At 31.9% G+C, this 21,753-nt stretch overlaps 1 protein-coding gene across 3 annotated transcripts in view; it reads left to right on the top strand.

The window, feature by feature from the left end:
* The window catches only part of LOC139485354 (GATOR1 complex protein NPRL2-like), a 63,277-nt gene that overhangs the window by 31,998 nt on the left and 9,526 nt on the right, over window positions 1–21,753 (top strand). For 2 of the 3 annotated variants that reach the window (XM_071269796.1, XM_071269777.1), the window contains exons 5-11: window positions 889–1,025; window positions 2,475–2,572; window positions 5,699–5,735; window positions 12,054–12,147; window positions 13,974–14,094; window positions 14,446–14,603; window positions 16,986–17,718. In XM_071269796.1, coding sequence (XP_071125897.1) covers window positions 889–1,025; window positions 2,475–2,572; window positions 5,699–5,735; window positions 12,054–12,147; window positions 13,974–14,094; window positions 14,446–14,603; window positions 16,986–17,053 — 713 coding nt within the window. In that variant the 3' untranslated portion in view covers window positions 17,054–17,718. Of the gene's footprint in view, window positions 1–888; window positions 1,026–2,474; window positions 2,573–5,698; window positions 5,736–12,053; window positions 12,148–13,973; window positions 14,095–14,445; window positions 14,604–16,985; window positions 17,719–21,753 lie in introns of those variants that run through there. The other variant, XM_071269785.1, reaches the window with a different exon arrangement.

Genomic DNA, 21,753 nt, shown 5'->3' with positions numbered 1-21,753 from the left:
CAAGATCTATCTGCTCTAAAATTTTCAGATAAATCAGACAACCCGTTGTTGGGTTGCTGCCCCTGAATTGGTAATTTTATTGGTAATTGGTTATTATCTTGAAAATTACTATAGATAGAGATAAACTGTTAACAGCAATAATGTTCAGCAAAGTAAGATTTACAAATAAGTCAACATGACCGAAATGGTCAATTGACCCCCTAAGGAATTATTGTCCTTTATAGTCAATTTTTAACAATTTTCATAAAATTTAAAAAATTTTACTAACATTTTCCACTGAAACTACTGGGGCAAGTTCATTATAGATAGAGATAATTGTAAGCAGCAATAATGTTCAGTAAGGTAAGATGTACAAACACATCACCATTACCAAAACACAGTTTTTTCATGAATCCATCTGCTTCCTTTGTTTAATATTCACATAGACCAAGGTGAGCGACACAGGCTCTTTAGAGCCTCTAGTTGTAATTTTACTTTCTACTATCTTCTTGCCAATCCTATGAAGTTGTAAATATGAGAACTGAACTACAAAAAAAGATAATTCAAGCACTACACAAAACATCAACATTTTAACAAACTTCTATAAATTCAGAAATTGTTGCCAGGTTCTTTATATTGCAAATAATGTGACAAATAAGTGTATGCGGATTCATATCACTCAACTTCGATGAGAAAGGAAATTATCAGACGACAAGATCAAAGGAAAATATTGTAAAATAGCAATAATAAACATTATAGCATTACATCCTTTATGAATCCAAGTGGACAAAAAATAGAAATGTATTTTGTGAACTCTCCTGTTTTTTTCTCTTCTAAAATTATTTTGTTGCCATTGATCTTATATTTATTGGTTCTTTGTCATGTAGGGATATGTATTCTGTATTTTAGGTGAAAGTTGTACAGTTCACTTGAAGGTTGCACCTAAGATCTACGACCCACCTCCTGTTCAGGACCAAGATGTGCCTGTTTTCTTAAAAGAAAAACAGAATTTAAAATTAGGTCACTGGGATTTAACAACGCAACAGGTATTTTCAGAAAGAATTAAAAAAGTAGAATATGATTCCTAATGAGCATCAAATTGACAAGAAAACCGAAATAATACACATATTAAAAATTCTAAATTATGCAAAAGATAAAATTAAGATTGGAAGTCTCAGAAACAACAACAACCAGACAAAAGAGCAGAAAATAGCCCAAGGTCACCAATGGGTCTTCAACACAGAGAGAATATTCCACACTTGTAGGCATGCTTCAGCTGGCTCCTTAAGGGCATACGATACAGTTACAGGGGAGGTAATGACGTTGCTAACATAAAATGTTATTTTCGCGACGTCAAACTATGTCATATCGGGAAAAGAAGCATTTTTCGACTATTTTTTATCATTCAAACTGATTTAATTTGAAAACGAGTGCATGGACCCCTATTTTTAAAAACAACATTTTGTTTCATTTTGCAGGGAGATTATGTCGACCAAATTTTATAAAACTGTAAATAGAGGAATTTTTTTAATTTTGATAAATATACAGCTAAAATATACGATTTATTTCTTAATTCATGATCATTTGATAAATATGAGTTATTTCTGAAAAAAAAATGCATATTTTTTTAGGATACTTATAAAATACAAAAATTGCAAATTATCTAACAAAAAACAGTTTGTGTTTATCTTTTAAAACAAAAAAGTTATGGCTTTCTTTCGAAAGGGAAAATACGGACACAAATCCGAATTTTGAGCAAATATACAAAATTTCGACCTCATTTAACTCAAAAAGTAGCACATGAAGGTATATGTTTTATTACATATTTGATTTAAGCAGGCAAAAACTAGCCTATATGGAAATTTTCATCAAACTGTAAATACAGGGTCAAAACTGTATAGTATGCCCTTAACAAAAATGTGCACAGTTCAGAAAAAAAATATGTCCCACTAATTTTTGAAAAATATAAATAAACCAAAATTAAATAAACATACAAGCCTTACGAAGGTCAGAGTCTCCTGCAAGGACAGGCACAAAAATATGTCCGGGTCAAACATGTTTTGTGATATCTCAACCCTCCCCCTTTACCTTTAGACAATGTAGTATAAACACACACACAGCAATATGCACAGTAAAACTCAGTTTGAAAGACATCAGAAGCACACCTCGGGGTGCTGGAGTTTCTCATTGCTTTGAAAACCCATTGGTGACTTTCAACTGTTGTCTGCTGTTTGGTCGAATTGTTGTCTCTTTGACACATTCCTCATTTCCATTCTCAATTTTAGAGTTTGATCGCAGAATAGGTTTCAAAAGAAACTAGGCAAAATGATAAACTTTGCCTGGAAAAGTTTGATCTAAGTTTCTGAATAAATTTTTAATTTTTCAATAAAAGGTTTAAGAAAGGTGTTATAAATCATTTCTGCACTAAAACATTTAATTCTACAGTAATAGGAGGTTTTAAATGAGAGAATCGGAGTAAATATTTTATTTTTCAGATTCTTTCTTATATTGATGGTTTTAAGCATGTGGCTAAGATAGCTGGTGAGGCTGATGTAGAGATTAACCTGGTGAAATCTTGTCTACAGAATCTTGTGTAAGTGCTCTAACTTGGTTCGTACTTTGTTATTAATATAAAAAAAGAAGATGCGGTATGATTGCCAATGAGACAATTCTGCACAAGAGACCAAAATGGCACAGAAATTAACAACTATAAGTCACCGTATGGCCTTCAATAATGAGCAAAGCCCATACCCCATAGTCAGCTATAAAAGGCCCGGAAAGGACAATGTAAAACAATTCAAACGAGAAAACAGCCTTATTTATGTACAATAAAGGAACAGAAAACAAACATGTAACACATAAACAAACGACAACCACGGAATTACAGGCCCCTGACTTGGGACAGGCACATACATACAGAATGTGGGGGGAGGGGGGGTTAAACATGTTAGCAGGATCCCAACCCTTCCCCAACCTGGGACAGTGGTATAACAGTACAACATAAGAATGAACTATAAAAATCAGTTGAAAAAGGCTTAACTCATCAAATAGATAAAAAATACAAGTGGACATGGCATGGACAGGTACTTGTACATCCCAACAACAAAAAGACACTAGGTACAGATCTGTGAGTACTCCCAGTTAACTGACAGCTAGTTCAACTTTGTTATTAAGTACATTGAATGGGGAAACAGCCAAACAATTTTATAACTAACCAAAGTGTGTTTACATGTATAATTGTATATTGTGAAAATTGTTCTGAACCACATTGTCCATGTATTGTTATTTGAACCAAGATATCATTCCATGTAATTGGGTATTGTGCATTTATGATGTTTTCCATAACAAAAGGTCAAATTGCTGAAAAACCCACTTCTTAATGAAACACTTTTAATTTTGCATTAAACATAATATATTGTACTCATTAGATACAGCTTATTGAGCCTTCATTCTAATATGTGTATTTAATATACCTAGTGCTTCCCACTACACTCAATTTTTTTTTTCAATCTGGAATAACCCTCATTTAAATATTTTTTTTATAAAACACCCATGAGACTGTGTACAGAGGAAAACTATAGTTTCAATTTATAATATTGATATTGACATTCATCTTGATAAAAATAATATAATTCATCCATGTCAGATTGGTTTTTCAAAAAAGAGTAGAACATCTGATCATATGTTTGTTTTAAAAACCATATTAGATAAATATACTAACAAAAAAGGGGGGAAAATCTATGCTTGCTTTGTGGACTTTAAAAAAGCTTTCGACAGGGTCATACACTGTGGTATTAAATATAAATTATTGGAAAATAACATCTGGAAAATTTTATACTATTTTAAAAGATATGTACAGCAAGAATGAAATGTCTGTGAAAGTGGGCAATGTATTAAACACCATCTTTCAGTTCACTAGTTGGGGTAAGACAAGGGGATGTTCTAAGTCCAAACTTATTTAAGCTTTTCATTAACGATCTGCCTCCAAAATTTGAGCCAAGTCCAGATGCTGTTGATATCAATGGGAGTAGAATTGATTGTCTTATGTACGCTGATGACATTATTGTATTATCAAACACTAAAAAAGGTCTTCAAAACCGACTTGATATATTGCATACTTATTGTATTGACTGGTGTCTAGATGTAAACTTGTCCAAAACGAAAGTTTTAATTTTTAACAAGCCTGGAAAATTTTTAAAGGAATCATTTTATTTAGATAAAGAGGCTATAGAATGTGTTAATAAATGTAAATATTTAGGGATAGTCTTTACTTCTAGTGGTCTTTTTCAACAGGGGAAAGAAGAGCTATTCAAAAAATCCTTAAAGGCAAAATTTAAATTACAAAAATCCATGTCAGCTTGTAATCCAAGTATTGATACTGCAATTCATTTATATGATCACACAATAAAACCAATTTTATTATATTGTAGTGAAATTTGGGGTTCATTTAAAATTAACTCTGCTGCTTGCAAGAAAAAAAGTGATTATCTATTTGAATTAATCTACATAAATGATTATTTGGAAAAATCACATTTCAGATATTTAAAGTATATTCTTGGTGTAAATAAGAAAGCCTCAAATTTAGCAGTGTTATCAGAGGTTGCAAGATTTCCTCTTTATTTTTCTGTCATTATATCTATGGTAAAATATGTACACAGGCTTAACAAGTTGGACACAGGGTTACTTTATGATGCTTATGTTTGTAATAAAATTTTAGATGCAGAAAACATTAATTGTTGGTATTCATCTATGAAATATGTACTTCAATCACTTGATATACAAAATTTAGATACAAAGCTCAATAAATTAATTAAATTTGTAAAATGTAAACTTTGTAATAGTTTCAAAACATTTTGGTTGGTCAAAAGATCTGAAACCTTATCACAAGGTAATAGTAAATTAGAGAATTATTTCAACCTCAAGACTGACTTTGTAAAGGAGGCCTATTTATCAATTAAAGATTTTAGTATAAGAAGAGCTATATGTAAAATGAGAATAAGTGCTCATGATCTTAAAATTGAGAAAGATAGATATAATAAAAAATACATAGAGAGAACTCAACGTCTATGTCATCATTGCTTATCACATGGATCAAATTCTATTGAAGATGAGACCCATTTTACAGTAAATTGTCCATTATATGATGAACAGAGGAAATTATTATATGATAAAGTTATAACTTTTTGTACTAATTTTAAAGAACTACCTAATGATAAGAAATATTTCTGGCTGTTCACAAATGAGCATTTACCAACTCTCATGTGCCTAGGAAATTACATTATTAAAGGGTTAGAAATAAGATCCAGATGTAAACAAAATATATGAAGTAATTTAGTATTTTATTGTTATAAGATTTAATATAATAGTTGTATAAAACACATGTTGTGTTAGGCTCTGATCCTGTTCATAACGTTAAAATATGTATTAGTTTTCTGTTTTGCTTTTTCCAATCATATTGTGTTGTAAAATGATGCCCTTTATGGGTTCTTGATTAGATTAATAAAATTCTTATATTATCTTATCTTATTGATACAAGTGCCAATATAGCTTTTTCAATTAAAAATATACTCAATGTGCCCTTTATGATTAAATATTTTGTTTTGTAATTTAATTTTAAGAACTTTTGTTGAAACAATTCGATTATTAAAGACATTCATGTGAAAAAAATTTGTCTTTGATCATAAAATAAATAATATGTCTGTTTTCTTTGACTTTGTAGACATTACCAAGTTATCAAGGTTATTCCAATTTTCCAGGTAAATATTTATTTTGATTTCTCATACTCTGCCAACAGTATAAGGGAGGTAATTCTTTCTTTTTAGCTCACCTGGCCCGAAGGGCCAAGTGAGCTTTTCTCATCACTTGGCGTCCGGCGTCCGTCGTCCGTCGTCCGTCGTCGTCGTCGTCCGTCGTTAGCTTTTACAAAAATCTTCTCCTCTGAAACTACTGGGCCAATTTTTACCAAACTTGGCCACAATCATTATAAGGGTATCTAGTTTAAAAATTGTGTCCGGTGACCCGGCCAACCAACCAAGATGGCCGCCATGGCTAAAAATAGAACATAGGGGTAAAATGCAGTTTTTGGCTTATAACTCAAAAACCAAAGCATTTAGAGCAAATCTGACATGGGGTAAAATTGTTAATCAGGTCAAGATCTATCTGCCCTGAAATTTTCAGATGAATCGGACAACCCGTTAATAGGTTGCTGCCCCTGAATTGGTAATTTTAAGGAAATTTTGCTGTTTTTGGTTATTATCTTGAATATTATCATAGATAGAGATAAACTGTAACCAGCAATAATGTTCAGTAAAGTAAGATCTACAAATAAGTCAACATGACCAAAATGGTCTGTTGACCCCTTTAGGAGTTATTGCCCTTTATAGTCAATTTTTAACCATTTTTCGTAAACCTTAGTCATCTTTTACAAAAATCTTCTCCTCTGAAACTACTGGGCCAAATTAAACCAAACTTGGCCACAATCATCATTGGGGTATCTAGTTTAAAAATTGTGTCCCGTGACCTGGCCAACCAACCAAGATGGCCGCCATGGCTAAAAATAGAACATAGGGGTAAAATGCAGTTTTTGGCTTATCACTCAAAAACCAAAGCATTTAGAGCAAATCTGACACAGGTAAAATTGTTTATTAGGTCAAGATCTATCTACCCTGAAATTTTGAGATGAATTGGACAACCCGTTAATAGGTTGCTGCCCCTGAATTGGTAATTTTAAGGACATTTTGCTGTTTTTGGTTATTATCTTGAATATTATTATAGATAGAGATAAACTGTAAACAGCAAAAATGTTCAGCAAAGTAAGATCTACAAATAAGTCAACAAGACCAAAATGGTCTGTTGATTTCTTTAGGAGTTATTGCCCTTTATAGTCAAATCTTAGTTATCTTTTACAAAAATCTTCTCCTCTGAAACTACTGGGCCAAATTAAACCAAACTTGGCCACAATCATCATTGGGGTATCTAGTTTAAAAATTGTGTCCCGTGACCTGGCCAACCAACCAAGATGGCCGCCATGGCTAAAAATAGAACAAAGGGGTGAAATGTAGATTTTGGCTTATAACTCTGAAACCGCAGCCTTTAGAGCAAATTTGACATGGGGTAAAATTGTTAATCAGGTGAAGATCTATCTGCCCTGAAATTTTCAGATGAATCTGACAACCTGTTGTTGGGTTGCTGCCCCTGAATTGGTAATTTTAAGGAAATTTTGCTGTTTTTGGTTATTATCTTGAATATTATTATAGATAGAGATAAACTGTAAACATCAATAATGTTAAGCAAAGTAAGATTTACAAATAAGTCAACATGACGGAAATGGTCAATTGACCCCTAAGGAGTTATTGTCCTTTATAGTCAATTTTTAACAATTTTCATAAAATTTGTAAATTTTAACTAACATTTTCCACTGAAACTACTGGGCCAAGTTCATTATAGATAGAGATAATTGTAAGTAGCAAGAATGTTCAGTAAAGTAAGATGTACAAACACATCACCATCACCAAAACACAATTTTGTCATGAATCCATCTGCTTCCTTTGTTTAATATTCACATAGACCAAGGTGAGCGACACAGGCTCTTTAGAGCCTCTAGTTTCAATGATTTGTAAAATTGACCATTATAAAGCTTTATAAATGTAGATGAATGGACATTTTAACAATTATAATACAGTACAAAAGAGTAGGGCCTAAAATGGCCCCAGATTTGCAAAATAATAAAAATTTGAACAGAGCAGATTTTTCTCCATAAATTATTAGAATATGAGTCAATGATTTAAAAAACAAAGTTTTTATCTAACAAAAAAAGGTTCAATGACGTCACAATGGTAGGTGCAAATGACGTCATAATTGGAAAAATAAGCAAAAACACAGAAATTTGGATGTTTTATTTAAATTTTGACCACTGCACCATGCTTGCACCAATAAGAAATTTTAACATTTTGACAAGTTCATACATATGGTCCGAGTACACAGTTATCGTCCCTAGATTTTCGTTGTCCGCGAATATAGTCCCTAGTGTGGACAGTGTGTTACTTGTCAATTTTTTTTACACCCCTTCCAAATTTATTTCTTTATGTTTTATGCCCCAAATAGCAAGTAGGGGGATAAAATTACACTGTGAAAAAGTTTGATTCATGAATTTTAATGTAAAGTAGGGATTTGGGCCAGTTGAAAAAGGTTAAAAATTCGCATTTCGGAAGCTGACAAAAGATTTCAAGAGCCCCTTTACATACGATTGTCCATATTTTGAGTTAGAGCTGATGAAGTTTTCTATAATTTTGATATAATTTGTCCCAAAAGTAGTACAACACACTGTAAAAATATTATTGAGAAAGCGCAGGTGGGATTTTTTTAATTTCCATTTAATATCTAAAAGAAATGCACTACGAAATAACTGTGTACTCGGACCATATCAAACTTTGGATAAAAAATATTTTTGGTGCAAGGTTGGTGCAATAGTTTATTTTATATTTTTCATAGCCAATCGGAGCAATAAAAAGCTGACCTATTCATCTGACAAAGTTTAGTTTATACATTCTTATGCCTATAGGAACTTTATTTTTTTGTTTATGAATGTAACGTGTATTCTTAATATTATTTCTGTAAGTATATCTAGTTAAATGTCTTTAAAAATCCGAAAGTAATAAACTACATGTGTAAAGGAGTCAATAAAAACTTTAAGGACATTTTATTTTAAATTATGAAATTTTAGATAGACCTTCAATATAACAAAATCTGTACATTTCTTATGTTTCTGCTAATTATCAATTCAAAATCTGGTGTTTGAATGGGCCAATCTTCTCTCTCTGGTATTAGGGTCGGATCCATGATTTATGTTAGGAAAGGAGGGGGGACCAAATTTAAAAGATTATTTTGCTTAAATTTACTTAATTGGCAAGAAACACGAAATTTATTTTGAAAATGAAACTACCGTACCTATATCCCAATTGGATGTGTCTTTGTTGGTAATGAGCATAGAGAACAAGTTCTAGAAAATTTAATGGTAAGAGAACGGAAATGGCTTATGGTAGTCTATCCATATATCCGTATATACATGCATATATATGTAGGACTCTAAAGTGCGATGGGGACGCTAAAGTACGATGGTTACGCTAAAGTGCGATGGTTTACACTAAAGTGCAATGCCTACACACGCTAAAGTGCAATGGTCCGCGAAATTATAGACGTAATAAACGTAAGTATGGGTTATGACGTGAACAGTCTTTTATACAAACAAATAAATGAACATGCCGAAAGATAAATGTAGAATATTCGATTAACAACTTTAAACCAAATGTCCATGACTTACTCAATTTAAACATAACCCTGCTTTGTCGGCTGAGGCAAATATGTTTTTATTTCGGGTGCTGGAAGTAGGACTTGTGTCCTGCAGTCCACTATCTTACTATACAGATACAAAAGTATACGCATAAGTATCCTTTATCCTGTTTCTATTAGAAGGTGACGGATGCATTGAAAGAATTCTCTATGTTGCAGTTCACTTTCCGGTCCCCGTTAAAATATTGTCTATTTTATTGAAAATTAAAGTTGGTAAAATAAAGGTACATGCTTTTATACGTAAATCATAAATTGTCTACTAAAAAAATAGTTTGTACATTGTAGGAAAATACAACCTGTATTTGTACTTGCTGCGAAAAAAAAAGAAAGCTTGGAAAACATTGCATTTCTCTCTCATTTAAATTAAGAATGTTTTAAACAAATAAATGTTTCACCAGAAAGGATTTGTATTTGTAATTTACAATGACGACTTTCAGGGGAGATATTCACATAAGTGATAGACTGTGTGAACGGCAAGCTACATCAATTATCCAAATATTTGATACGCCAGAATTTAATTTTTTTATCATATACAGGATAAAATTATATAGATTTTTGTCATACCTAAACTACCATTTAATTTAATTTAGAAACAATCACTTAAGCCTACCCGGGTCCGTTAATTATAAAGCATATCACATATGTTATAAAACCTTAACCTATTAGCTTTTGAAAAAAGACTATTTATTATACATCCATTATCTTTAAAGTTTTTTTAGCCCTTTAACACTACCATTTTGGTCCATCACACTTTAGCGTGATAAACCGTCATACTTTAGCGAACAAAGAGCCATCGCACTTTAGCGTGATACACCAGCGTACTTTAGCGGGATACACCAGCGTACTTTAGCGTAGACCATAGCACTTTAGCGTGACCATCGCACTTTAGAGTACCATCTCACTTTAGAGTCCTACATATATATATATGGTTAGTTGACCTTCCCATGCATAGAAACAAGTGCCTGAAGTCTGTAAGCATCCTACATGTCTGTTACCTTTTTTAAGGTTATGTTTTGAATAGTTTTATAATCATGTGTAAAAATGAAGTGTGATTTTAAAAATGGACCCGGTTTTGTTGTTACGCCCTATTTGTGGGCATTATGTTTTCTGGTCTGTGCGTCCGTTTGTCTGTTCGTCCGATCGTCCTTGTGTCCCGCTTCAGGTTTAAGTTTTCGGTCAAGGTAGTTTAATCTGACATCAAACTCGGACTTCTTTTGAACTAAGTTTTACTGTGCGTATTGTTGTGTGTTTGATTTTTTTCTACTTTGGCTAGAGGTAAAGGGAGAGGGGGTTTGAGATTTTAAAATAACATGTTTAAGCCTGCAAATAAATAATATATATAATGAATATTGAAAAATTTTAAGAATACAGATTTATTTGAGATTGTAGCATGTACCAGTTTTGTAATGCTATAGAATGATATGGTTATAAATATGGACGTCTGAAATAAATAATAAAAATAAGATGAATTTCGAAAAGTCAACCCTAACGATCCTCTTCTAATGTCTAGAGGGGTGGGGTGGGGTGGGGTGTACTTCATTACTTAATTGATAGGGGTGCCGCTGTTTTGTTACCTCACCCTGTTTTACATTTTAAAAATATATACCTTTTCATATATTGCATAGGAAAAAAAGTTACCTTTTCCCATATTGATTTGGTTTCATGTGGTTTTATATAAAAGAGGAATACTTTAGTGTCAAAAGAGAAAAATTGGTTGATAAAGACACAGCGGGAACACCAAACAAGTTGACAGTCAAAGAAGTTATGGGAACTTTATTGTCCTTTTCATAATTATCTGATAGTTTTCTTAAATTTCTTCTTATTTTAAGCTTTAAAAGGTGAACTTTTCCAGAGGCACGTCCTATCACCTTGTAAATAAAAGTGCTCCCCCTTCCAACCCCAACCCCTACCTGAAACATAACTACTGTAATGGAAATACACCGACATTTAAAAACACCCTTTAATGCATGTGTCTGTATCTATTTTTTTTAGATAATTAATATTAAGATTTCTTAGCGCTAAATATGTGTTCTTGTCTTTATATTATTCTCCTTGTCGCTGATAAGCAAGACCCCACCTGGCACTAGATGCACAATCTGTATATATCAGCAATACCCGGTGTTTTGTTTTGTTTGTTGATGTTTCAATATTGCTTTTCCCCTTAACATTTACTTTGGAGTTTGTTCCATTTTACAATTTGCATCTTAAATTGCCTTTCTGTTGCAACATATTTAAAATTGGATCTTGTAAGATAGAAAACAAATTGCAGTTACCATGGGCACAGATGTGTTGCTAGGGAGAAACAACAGTGAATTTGGCAAACATGTGCATTTAATTATGTAATATTTAAATAGTGTACAAGTGTAAAATTCACTACATGCTAAACAGGTTTAATTTCAAATATAGATATATTAAAGCTGTATAATAATCATATTTGATGAGTTTAATTATTGGTTGCTAGGCAACAGAATAAACGAGCTAGACCCAAAATTCAACTGTTTTCAAAAGGTCTATGGTATAGACTTGCAAAATGACAAATTAAATGAAATTTGGGGGTGCCGCCAAAAACGATTATTAGAAATTAGATGTTATGCCTAGATGAGTGATCATGATAATGAAAATTGCATTACAATACTATTAAATGAATTTCATGATTTTAGCATACAGTTGTTGGTTTGACCTATTACCAACATAATTTAATGTTGTTTTTTTATCAATTTTTGCAGTATTGCAATGTCTACACCACACGTCCTGACATACAGACACTTTACACAAACAAGAGGCTTCAAGAAGAATGTATCAAATTTGTAGCAAAGAAAGGTTGGAATTTTTACTTATGATTTTTAAAATTATTCTTTAATATAAGTTTCTGTTGATTATCAGCTCACCTGGTCAGAAGGTTGCTATTGTAAGTCTTCCATCCATTTACTCTTAAAAAACCGTCTATAATTCATTAGGATGATTATTAATTTACCAAAATGAATCACAATATTGGTGTGCAGTAGAAAACGTAACGTCACTACCCAAATTGATCTGAGTACCCGTATTGCACCTTTTCAAACAAAAAATGTTGTTGAAATATTACAAGTTTCCTTTGAGACTTAACCATCTGTATTTTCATGATTTGACATTATAAACGTCTTTTCTCATAGGTGAATGTATATAAATATACACAAAACACTCACAGAATATATCAACAGATGAAACATTCACTGGAATTGTAAAATCTACAGAAAAGCCGCCATGCGTTGTAAACAAAACAGTCAACTTTTAAAAATGAGCAAATAAAATATGTTACAAGCATTCATTTCTTAAGAAAACGTAAGAAATGAATAGAAAGCATCCATCAATGTCAAATTGTTTAGAATATATTTGAGGAAATAAAACATAACATCTGTTATTCAATTTTTAAGGATGTGAATTTAAGCATGGTTGCAATTCAGGTATTCCTCATGACAGAATCATTAATAGTTGAATGTCGGTTCAAACATATATTTCTATGATTCAATATGGATTCAAAATTATATTGGTGTAACTATGTAGTAAATAAAAATACATTTACAAAATAAACCAAGAATGGAAACTTTTGTCTAGAAAATAAATAAACGTAGGTGAAAAAACCTTTTTGTATTTATAGTAAATGATTTTAATGAATATTGTAAAGACATATAGATGATTCAATTAACTACCATTCAATAATGATGTTATTATAGAATAATATTTGTTAGATAATGTAAAACATGGCCAAATATTATTTACTTCTATAAATAAATGGAAGCTGATGATTTAAATTTTTATTTACTATTTGTTTAAATGTAGAAAAGCATTTATAATTCATAGCATATCTCAAAATAAATAATGATTATTTACAGAAAGATCAATACGATCGGGTTCATAAGTATTTCTTTTTTATCACTTTTGTCTTACATTGACAGAGTTAAAAAGAGAGAGATAAGTATGCTCTTTCGGCTGTGGCGTTGGTGGCTTCAACAATGTATTAGTTTGAAATTAGGTCTAATTTATGGTGAACCACAATTGGTAGGTCAATCATATATGGTATGCAGTTGTATTAGCAGTAGCACATCTCATTTCCATGGATATAATATTAGCCATACCCTCTCAGACTTAGTCTTAGTCATGGTCTATTGACTTTGACACTTTTGCTTATCTTACATGTATTAGTTGGTGATTAGGTCAGTTTATGGGGAACCACTAGTGATAGGTCAATGTTAATTGGTATTCAGTTGTAGAAGTATTAGCACATCTCATTTTCATGGAGAATATTTGGCCCACCCCCTCAGTCATGGTCTATTGACTTTGGAACTTTTGCTTAGTTTACATGTATTAGTTTGTGATTCGCCCCCTCAGTCATGGTCTATTGACTTTGGAACTTTTGCTTAGTTTACATCAATACATGTATTAGTTTAAGATGAACTACTAATGTTGAGTCAATGATAGTTGGTATGCAAACTGTTTGGCATTTGAAAGTATCATTTCCATGGAGATTATATAGCCCCACTCCCTGTTTAATAGTGGTTCAATAAATTTGTGGTTCAATAAATTTGAAGTTTTTACATAGTTGTACCACTTTTTTTCATATCTATAAAAAGTTCAAGAAATTCAAATTTAGAATTTTATATTTTTAGGTAGTTTACAACCCCCAAATTTCCGGGACATTTTCCTTATCTATTGTTCTTTAGGACCAGGGGTTACAGTGAAGGATATATGTGCCAGATTCAATCCCCATGCACTAAAAATTGATGAAAGGTGAGTACTGTATACTGCTAATCTGACCAAAAGATAATAACAAAAACCTTTTATTTTGTAATAAAAAAGAAATCTATCCACTAATCCTTAACTTTTACATATTAATATCAGTTGTTCTAACTGGTATAGCTGCCTTTGTAGGGGATTTACAGACAATATCTTGAAAAAGCTTCTTTTTGAGAATTGCTGGACTAATTGAAGACCTGAGCAACTTATACTACCATGTCATGCAGTATCTTCATAATTAGTTGTACTAAAATGCTTGATTGGTCATTTTAAAATTGATATTTCTATTGTGCTGTTAATGTGATATTCCATACAGTTTTGTTCTGATTTTTTTTGTGTATGTAGAAAATTGATCCAGTTTGGTTTGATGAAAGGATTGCTTCGACGTCTACAAAAATATCCAATCAAATTTCCCGGAGATGTTATGACTTCTGTAAAACTACAACAGTTATATCCATGGTTTAATGGTCGCCATAGTTATGACGAAATATGCTCAAAAACAGGCAAGTACCTTGACCTTTAATGGCTTACTTTTATAAATTGTGACTTGGATGGAGAGTTGTCTCATTGGCACTCATACCACATCTTCCTATTTCTAAGTCAATGTTAAAGTTAAGACTTTAGTGAAATGCATTGTTTTTCTCCCTATTCTTAGCACAGTTCATTATCAGATAAAAACCAAAGATTTGAATTTAATACATGATAGAATGTTGTACATCAAGTTTTTAGCTCACCTGGCCCGAAGGGCCAAGTTAGCTTTTCTCAATACTTGGCGTCCTGCGTCCGACGTTGTCGTCGCCTGTCGTCCATTGTTGTCGTCACCCGTCGTCGTTAACTTTTACAAAAATCTTCTCCTCTGAAATTACTGGGCCAAATTTAATCATACTTGGCCAGAATCATCATTGGGGTATCTAGTTTAAAAATGGGTCAGGTGACTCGGCCAACCAACCTAGATGGCCGCCATGGCTGAAAATAGAACATGGGGGTAAAATGTAGATTTTGGCTAATATCTCTGAAACCAAAGCATTTAAAGCAAATCTGACATGGGGTAAAATTGTTTATCAGGTATTCACCTCAATTACTAACAAAACCTTTGAATAGACTTATTAAAGGGGCACTAGCTACGATATATATAAAAAAATAAAGTATGATTTTTTTTAGATCAATCATTAATCAAATTGGAATAATGAAATAATAATTTGCTTTTAGCAATCAATTTCCTTTAATTTTGTTGAAATAAGCGATTAAACATAATTTTTAACTGATTCACTTGCAAGTGAAAACGTCATCATCATTCTAACCGGTATTCATGTGAACTTCAAGTTAACCCCTAGCTAGAGATTGACAACGCATGCATTGTACGTGTACTGGTTATTTAAAGAAAAATAATGTCAACAATGAAAGTGAAACTACGGTAAATCATTTGATTACTAATTCGATGCACATAAAATCATTCGTATATGGTTAAAAACAATGAGAAACATCTATTTTTAATCTATAAAATAAAATCAAACAGACCTATAAAAATCCAATTGCACGTGTTGGTTTAATCTATTCGTATCTTTATTTTTGTTTACATCGCTTATATGGTCATCTGAGGTCAAATCGATAGTTAATTAGATGGCGTCTGGACTAAAATACACACGAAACGAACCTATATATTAGCTACCCCATGCTCTGTAAACTGTTTATTTTAGACTTCTGATAGTTTGAATAAATGTTTTACCTTGTTATAAACAAAATATGAGAATTTGAGTCAAATCGGTTACAATGAATTTGACAGCTAGTGCCCCTTTAAGAAGGGATATAGTTATGATACTGTTGGCAGGTCATTAAAATTGCATATTTTGGCGTTAATATTGATTCACTTATAGGGTCTTTGCCTCGGAACTAAACACATTTATTCAAAAACCAGTTGTTGGCATGAAATGGGTTATGTTCTTCTCATATATGTTATGATGGTATGATACTAAACCCCGAACGGGAAGGATTGTGCCTGATGTTCATATGATGAAATCATAATCTTTCAGTCAGTTTAATTGAAGTCTGGAGCTGGCATGTCAGTTAACTGCTAGTAGTCTGTTGTTATTTATGTATAATTGTCATTTTGTTTATTTTCTTTGGTTACATCTTCTGACATCAGACTCGGACTTCTCTTGAACTGGATTTTAATGTGCGTATTGTTATGCATTTACTTTTATACCTTGGCTAGAGGTATAAGGGGAGGGTTGAGATCTCACAAACATGTTTAACCCCGCCTCATTTTTGGGCCTGTCCCAAGTCAGGAGCCTCTGGCCTTTGTTAGTCTTGTATTATTTTAATTTTAGTTTCTTGTGTACAATTTGGAAATTAGTATGGCGTTCATTATCACTGAACTAGTATATATTTGTTTAGGGGCCAGCTGAAGGACGCCTCCTGGTGAGGGAATTTCTCGCTACATTGAAGACCTGTTGGTGACCTTTTGCTGTTGTTTTTTTCTATGGTCGGGTTGATGTCTCTTTGGCACATTCCCCATTTCCATTCTCAATTTTAATTATCCACAGAACATTATGCAAAAAAAATGTATCAGCAGGAATCGCACTTAAACTCTACTATGCATTGGGTAAACAAAATTGCTTTGAAATGGCAAGCATTTTTTATTGATGTCTGTATAGGCTATATTTCTATTGAATAACTCTTCACAATTTATTTGTATACCAAAGTGGGTACCTCTGTGGTGTTACCTATTTATAATAGCTACAAGTTTTAGTTAACAAATAGTTTTCGTTATCTGTTCTGTGGTTGTAATATATCAGTTAGAGTTATTTTGAAATATTTAAACAATAGGAGACATCAGCCATTGAGTTTATTACGTTATTAGCTAATATTTGTTTATCTAATTTCAGGATTAAGTCACCAGGACCTGGAAGAAAAGATAGAGACTGATCCAAGCATAGTTATATCATGGAAGTAGACATAACACGATCTCATTACTTACTGCCAAAAGTGAACACAGTGACGCCGAACTCATTTTACTGAGAATGTCCCAATCATTGCTTCCCTTTAGAAGATAGTACACAAATGAAGCAAAAGTAAATGGTATTATGATGTGACCAAAGACAACAAAAGATCTAAATGCTAGCAAACAATGGAGCTAATGTGGAGAGACCTATAGTGATGCATTACATTGTTTATTCTGCAAAGTTGTGTATGAGATGACATTTTGTGTGTATTTCATGAGATTTTACACAGATAACAATTGGATAATTAACTCGCTAACTAACTTCTTAGTAAGCTGACTGACAAGGGTAAAAAACAATCTACCTTGATCAAATTGTTGTGTAAGGCATGATACATGTTATACTGATTAATTTTATGTCAATTTACAAAGGTCTACACTGCAACTACCCAACTCTTTTAAAATCTGTTGAGTTCAAATAAGACAATGCTCTAGATAGGAAGGGTAATGACATGTTATGCACACATCAAACTAGGTTAAACACATTCATTAATATTGTTACTGTTCTGAGTCTAGACAAATTATCTAGGCCAAGTGTTGTCTTTTTTTGTTAATCATTGTTTCTTGAGGACTCTATTGCTGTGTATTGAAGATAATTTTATTTATTCTTGTAAAAAAAATAGGTAAAATTTTACTTTAATCTTATGTTTGGGATTTTAAAAGTATAAGTTAATATGATATAACATGGTAATAAAATTAAAATTATTGGAAAAGGAAATGGGGAATGTGTCAAAGAGACAACTACCCAACCATAGAGTAGACAACAGCCAAAGGCCACCAATTGGTCTTCAATGTAACGAGAAACTCCTGCACCAGGAGGCGTCCTTCAGCTGGCCCCTTAAAAAATATGTATACTAGTTCAGTGGTAATGGATGTCATACTGAACTCTGAATTATACACAAGAAACTAAAATTAAAAATCATACAAGACTAACAAAGACCTGACTTTGGACAGGGGCAAAATTGTGGCGGGGTTAAACATGTTTATGAGATCTCAACCCTCCCCCATACCTCGAGCCAATGTAGAAAAGGAAGCATGGTAAGTAGTTATATAAGAACTATCTAGCTCTATCAATTGTTCAAATCAGAAGATGATAATCAATGTATTGTAATACAATTACCATGATATTACAAATTGTAATCCAGATTTTTTTTAATCACTGATGTAAATGGATAATAAAAATAGTGAAAAAAATTGAAAAAATATATTTATTTTCATTAGTTTATATGTTTTAGTTTACTTGGCATTTAAAATTGTCTTTCCAATGACATTATTGATGAATGTTAATGAAAATGTATTTGAAAGCTCTGCACAGAAATTTAATATTGTTGTATTTTGGTGTTTCCTATATAGCTAATTGGAACAATTGGGTAGTAAGTCATGCTTTCATAGTGACGTCATATACCAGATAAAGGGAATCGCCTATACTGATTATCAATTGAAATATTTTAAGTTGTCTAATAAATCATGCAGTATAGCATCATATTCATTAACTGCTTGCTCAACATGGGATCACAAGTGATGATGCCCTTAATAGCATGAATGATGTTCACAAAAACCAAAGTTTTTGATGGAAATGCAACCAACTCGGAAGTGGTCTGTTGATAGAATAGGAATGATATTTCTAAATACTTAAAATAAATTATATTAAACTACAATCTTATTGGCATCACTATTAGTTAGTCATAAAGATTATCGACAAAGACTCTTGATCAGAACACTTTGGTATAATGAATATCTTCAAGCTCATTTGATAAAAGGAGACTTGAATATAAATAATTAACGTCTTCTCTGGTAACTAGTTTACTTTTAATCTGCTTACATAATAAATAATTCTGTACATGTTAGTCATAATGTCAACACAAAGCAAATATTATTTTTGAGATTCAAAAACATCCAATAGAAAGTTCCAACAATTATTAAACAAATATAATTATATGGATTTTACGAAATTCTTGAAAGCAAAAGTTCATTTAAACATATCACTTTTCAAGTTAAACATGTATTTTATTGTATGAATATTTTAAAGTAGTAAGTCTAACATTATGGGAAATAAATGTTTCCACAACAGACCAAAGTTATTTATATATTTTTATTTATTGATAGGTTATTTTATGACATGTTAGAACGATATTTGCTATTGGATCTTGTCATCTGTTTGATGAAGTAGAAACTACATTAAGAAAAAATAGGTTTCTTGGGGAAATGCAATATCAAATTTAATACTGTTTAATTTGTTTTGCAATTTTTTGTTCATCCCTCGTCGAGATTCGAACCCAATCAGATTTTTTACAAGTCTATTGATGTCTTATGAAATTGTAACACAAGGTACTATTTCTAAAAAGAAAACCTAGTATTGATTTTGAGGGTTCTGGCCTCAAACTATTTAGGAAAAATTGGCCAATACAATAAACACCTGATTTTAATAAATTTAGAATAAATGATTCTGAACAATTTTAATGGAGTTTAATTCCAAAAAATCTTGAAATATTTGAGTTTTTAATATGCTAAAAAATAACCATTTTCATGTTGGGCCTTTTTTTTTTTAAATAATCTAAATTGAGGTCCAAAAACTAAAACTTGGTTTGATTTAAAAAAAATAATGGAATTTTGAGAACATGAAAAAATTTAACCGTGTATTTGAGTTTTGATATTGGCCCAGTTTTTAAATTGGTCTACATTAAATTCAATAGGGTTAAAAATTAAACTAAGTTTCATTTCAACAAATATTGTATGTATGGGTCATACGATATGCAGATATAACTCTGAATTTGATATACGATTTTTGGCCTAGTTTTCCAAGTGGTCCACATTTAGGCCCAACTTTTAACTAATTTTAGTGTGATAGGACCTTAATTTTTGGGGTTCTTTGGTATGCTAAATTTAAATATGTATTAAAATTTCTGATTTTGGGTCCAGTTTTTAAGTTGGTCTTAATCGGGGTCCAAAATTTAACATTGTTTGATTTCAACAAAAATGGAACATCGGCATGATATGGGGTTTTATGATATACTGGACCGGGTATTCAGATTTAGGATTTTGGACCCCGTTATCAAATATGTCAATATTTATGAGGTCGAAAGTTTTAAAGATTAAAATTGATTTGATTTTAACATGAATTGAAATCTTGGGGTTCTTTGATATGCTGGATCTAAACATGTATTTAGAGAAATGATTTTAGGCCTAGTTAGTCCGTATTTGTAACCAAAATTAAACTTTGTTTGGTTTCAACAAAAATGTAATGTTTGGGGTTTTATGACCAGATAATTCCAACCGGGTATTTAATTTAAAGATTTTTTACCAGTCCACATTGAGGCCCAAAGTGTCCAAAATTAAACTTGGTTATAATTTTACAAGAATTTGATGCTTGAGGTTCTTTGATATGCTGAATCTAACCATGAATTTAGATTTTGGACCATAACAGTCAAATGTCCATTTTCATATTTTTAATTTGTTAGGCCCCATTCACTATGTGTGCGAAGATTATGCTGCGTCAAATATATAATCATAATCCAAAATCAGAGCTATATGAATGTTGTGTCAATACTTTCTACAACTGTTCAGGATGCGATCTCAGCTGCGGTCTTATCAAGCTGCGCTCTGTGGAACAGTTTATTTATTATTGTAATATTATAATTCCTTAATGTCGCCAACCCTTTTAAACCTTTAAACAAACTGTTCACACTTGGTAAGATCATAGGTTATGATATGCAGGGGGAACATACTGTAAAGTCTTTTGATTTGACGGTGAAAATTATATAATTTATTAAAACTAAATAAAACATAGTAGAAACATCAAGTACGATGTAGACTGGTAATTTCTAATAGCAAATAAGTAAAAAGCCAATTATATCTATTGAAGCTGGTTAAAGAATACAAATGTTCTTTGTGTGGAAAGTTTCACCTTAAAGAAAGGCGTCCTATTATGTCCGCACATTTAAAGAAATATGTATCATCAATAATAGGACGTTACATTGAAAATGATGAAGTTATCTGTGGAGAATGTAGAGCCAAGTTTAACAATTTGTCTAAGACAAATGTACTGACAATTAACAATCATTCTAAAGACAGTGATTTGAATTTGTTGTAATAAATTCACCAATAATCGATATCGCAAGTCTAAAAACAATTCATCTAAATATTTCTTCAACGCATACTTCTCATAAATACTGTATTATATGTAAGGAAAAAAGAAATGAGCATATTCAACTTTTGTTCCTTTAAAAGCAAGAACACAAGCTTTTGTACAAAATGCAATACTTCGTATCAGACTTCGTACTTTATTTGGCCTCTAAAACTTTTTTTATTCGAGCGTCACTGATGAGTCTTTTGTAGACGAAACGCGCGTCTGCTGCAATTATAAAATTTTAATCCTGGTTTCTATGATGAGTTTATTTACAACCATTGGGTCGATACCACTGCTGGTAGAGTTTTAATTCCCCGAGGTTATCACCAGCCCAGTAGTCATCACTTCTGTGTTGACTTGATCAAGAGTTATCATTGATATATTCAACCTTTTTAACAGTTTTTGATTCGAGCTTCACTGATGAGTCTTTTGTAGACGAAAGGTGCGTCTAGTGTAAATATAAAATTTCAATCCTGGTATTTATGATGTGTTTATTTACAATCACTGGGTCGATGTCACTGCTGGTAGA

The sequence above is a fragment of the Mytilus edulis genome, chromosome 1 (assembly GCF_963676685.1).
Source record: "Mytilus edulis chromosome 1, xbMytEdul2.2, whole genome shotgun sequence".
Taxonomy (NCBI): domain Eukaryota; kingdom Metazoa; phylum Mollusca; class Bivalvia; order Mytilida; family Mytilidae; genus Mytilus; species Mytilus edulis.
Note: the sequence above shows the minus strand (reverse complement) of the source record. Positions and strands in the feature narration are given on the sequence as shown.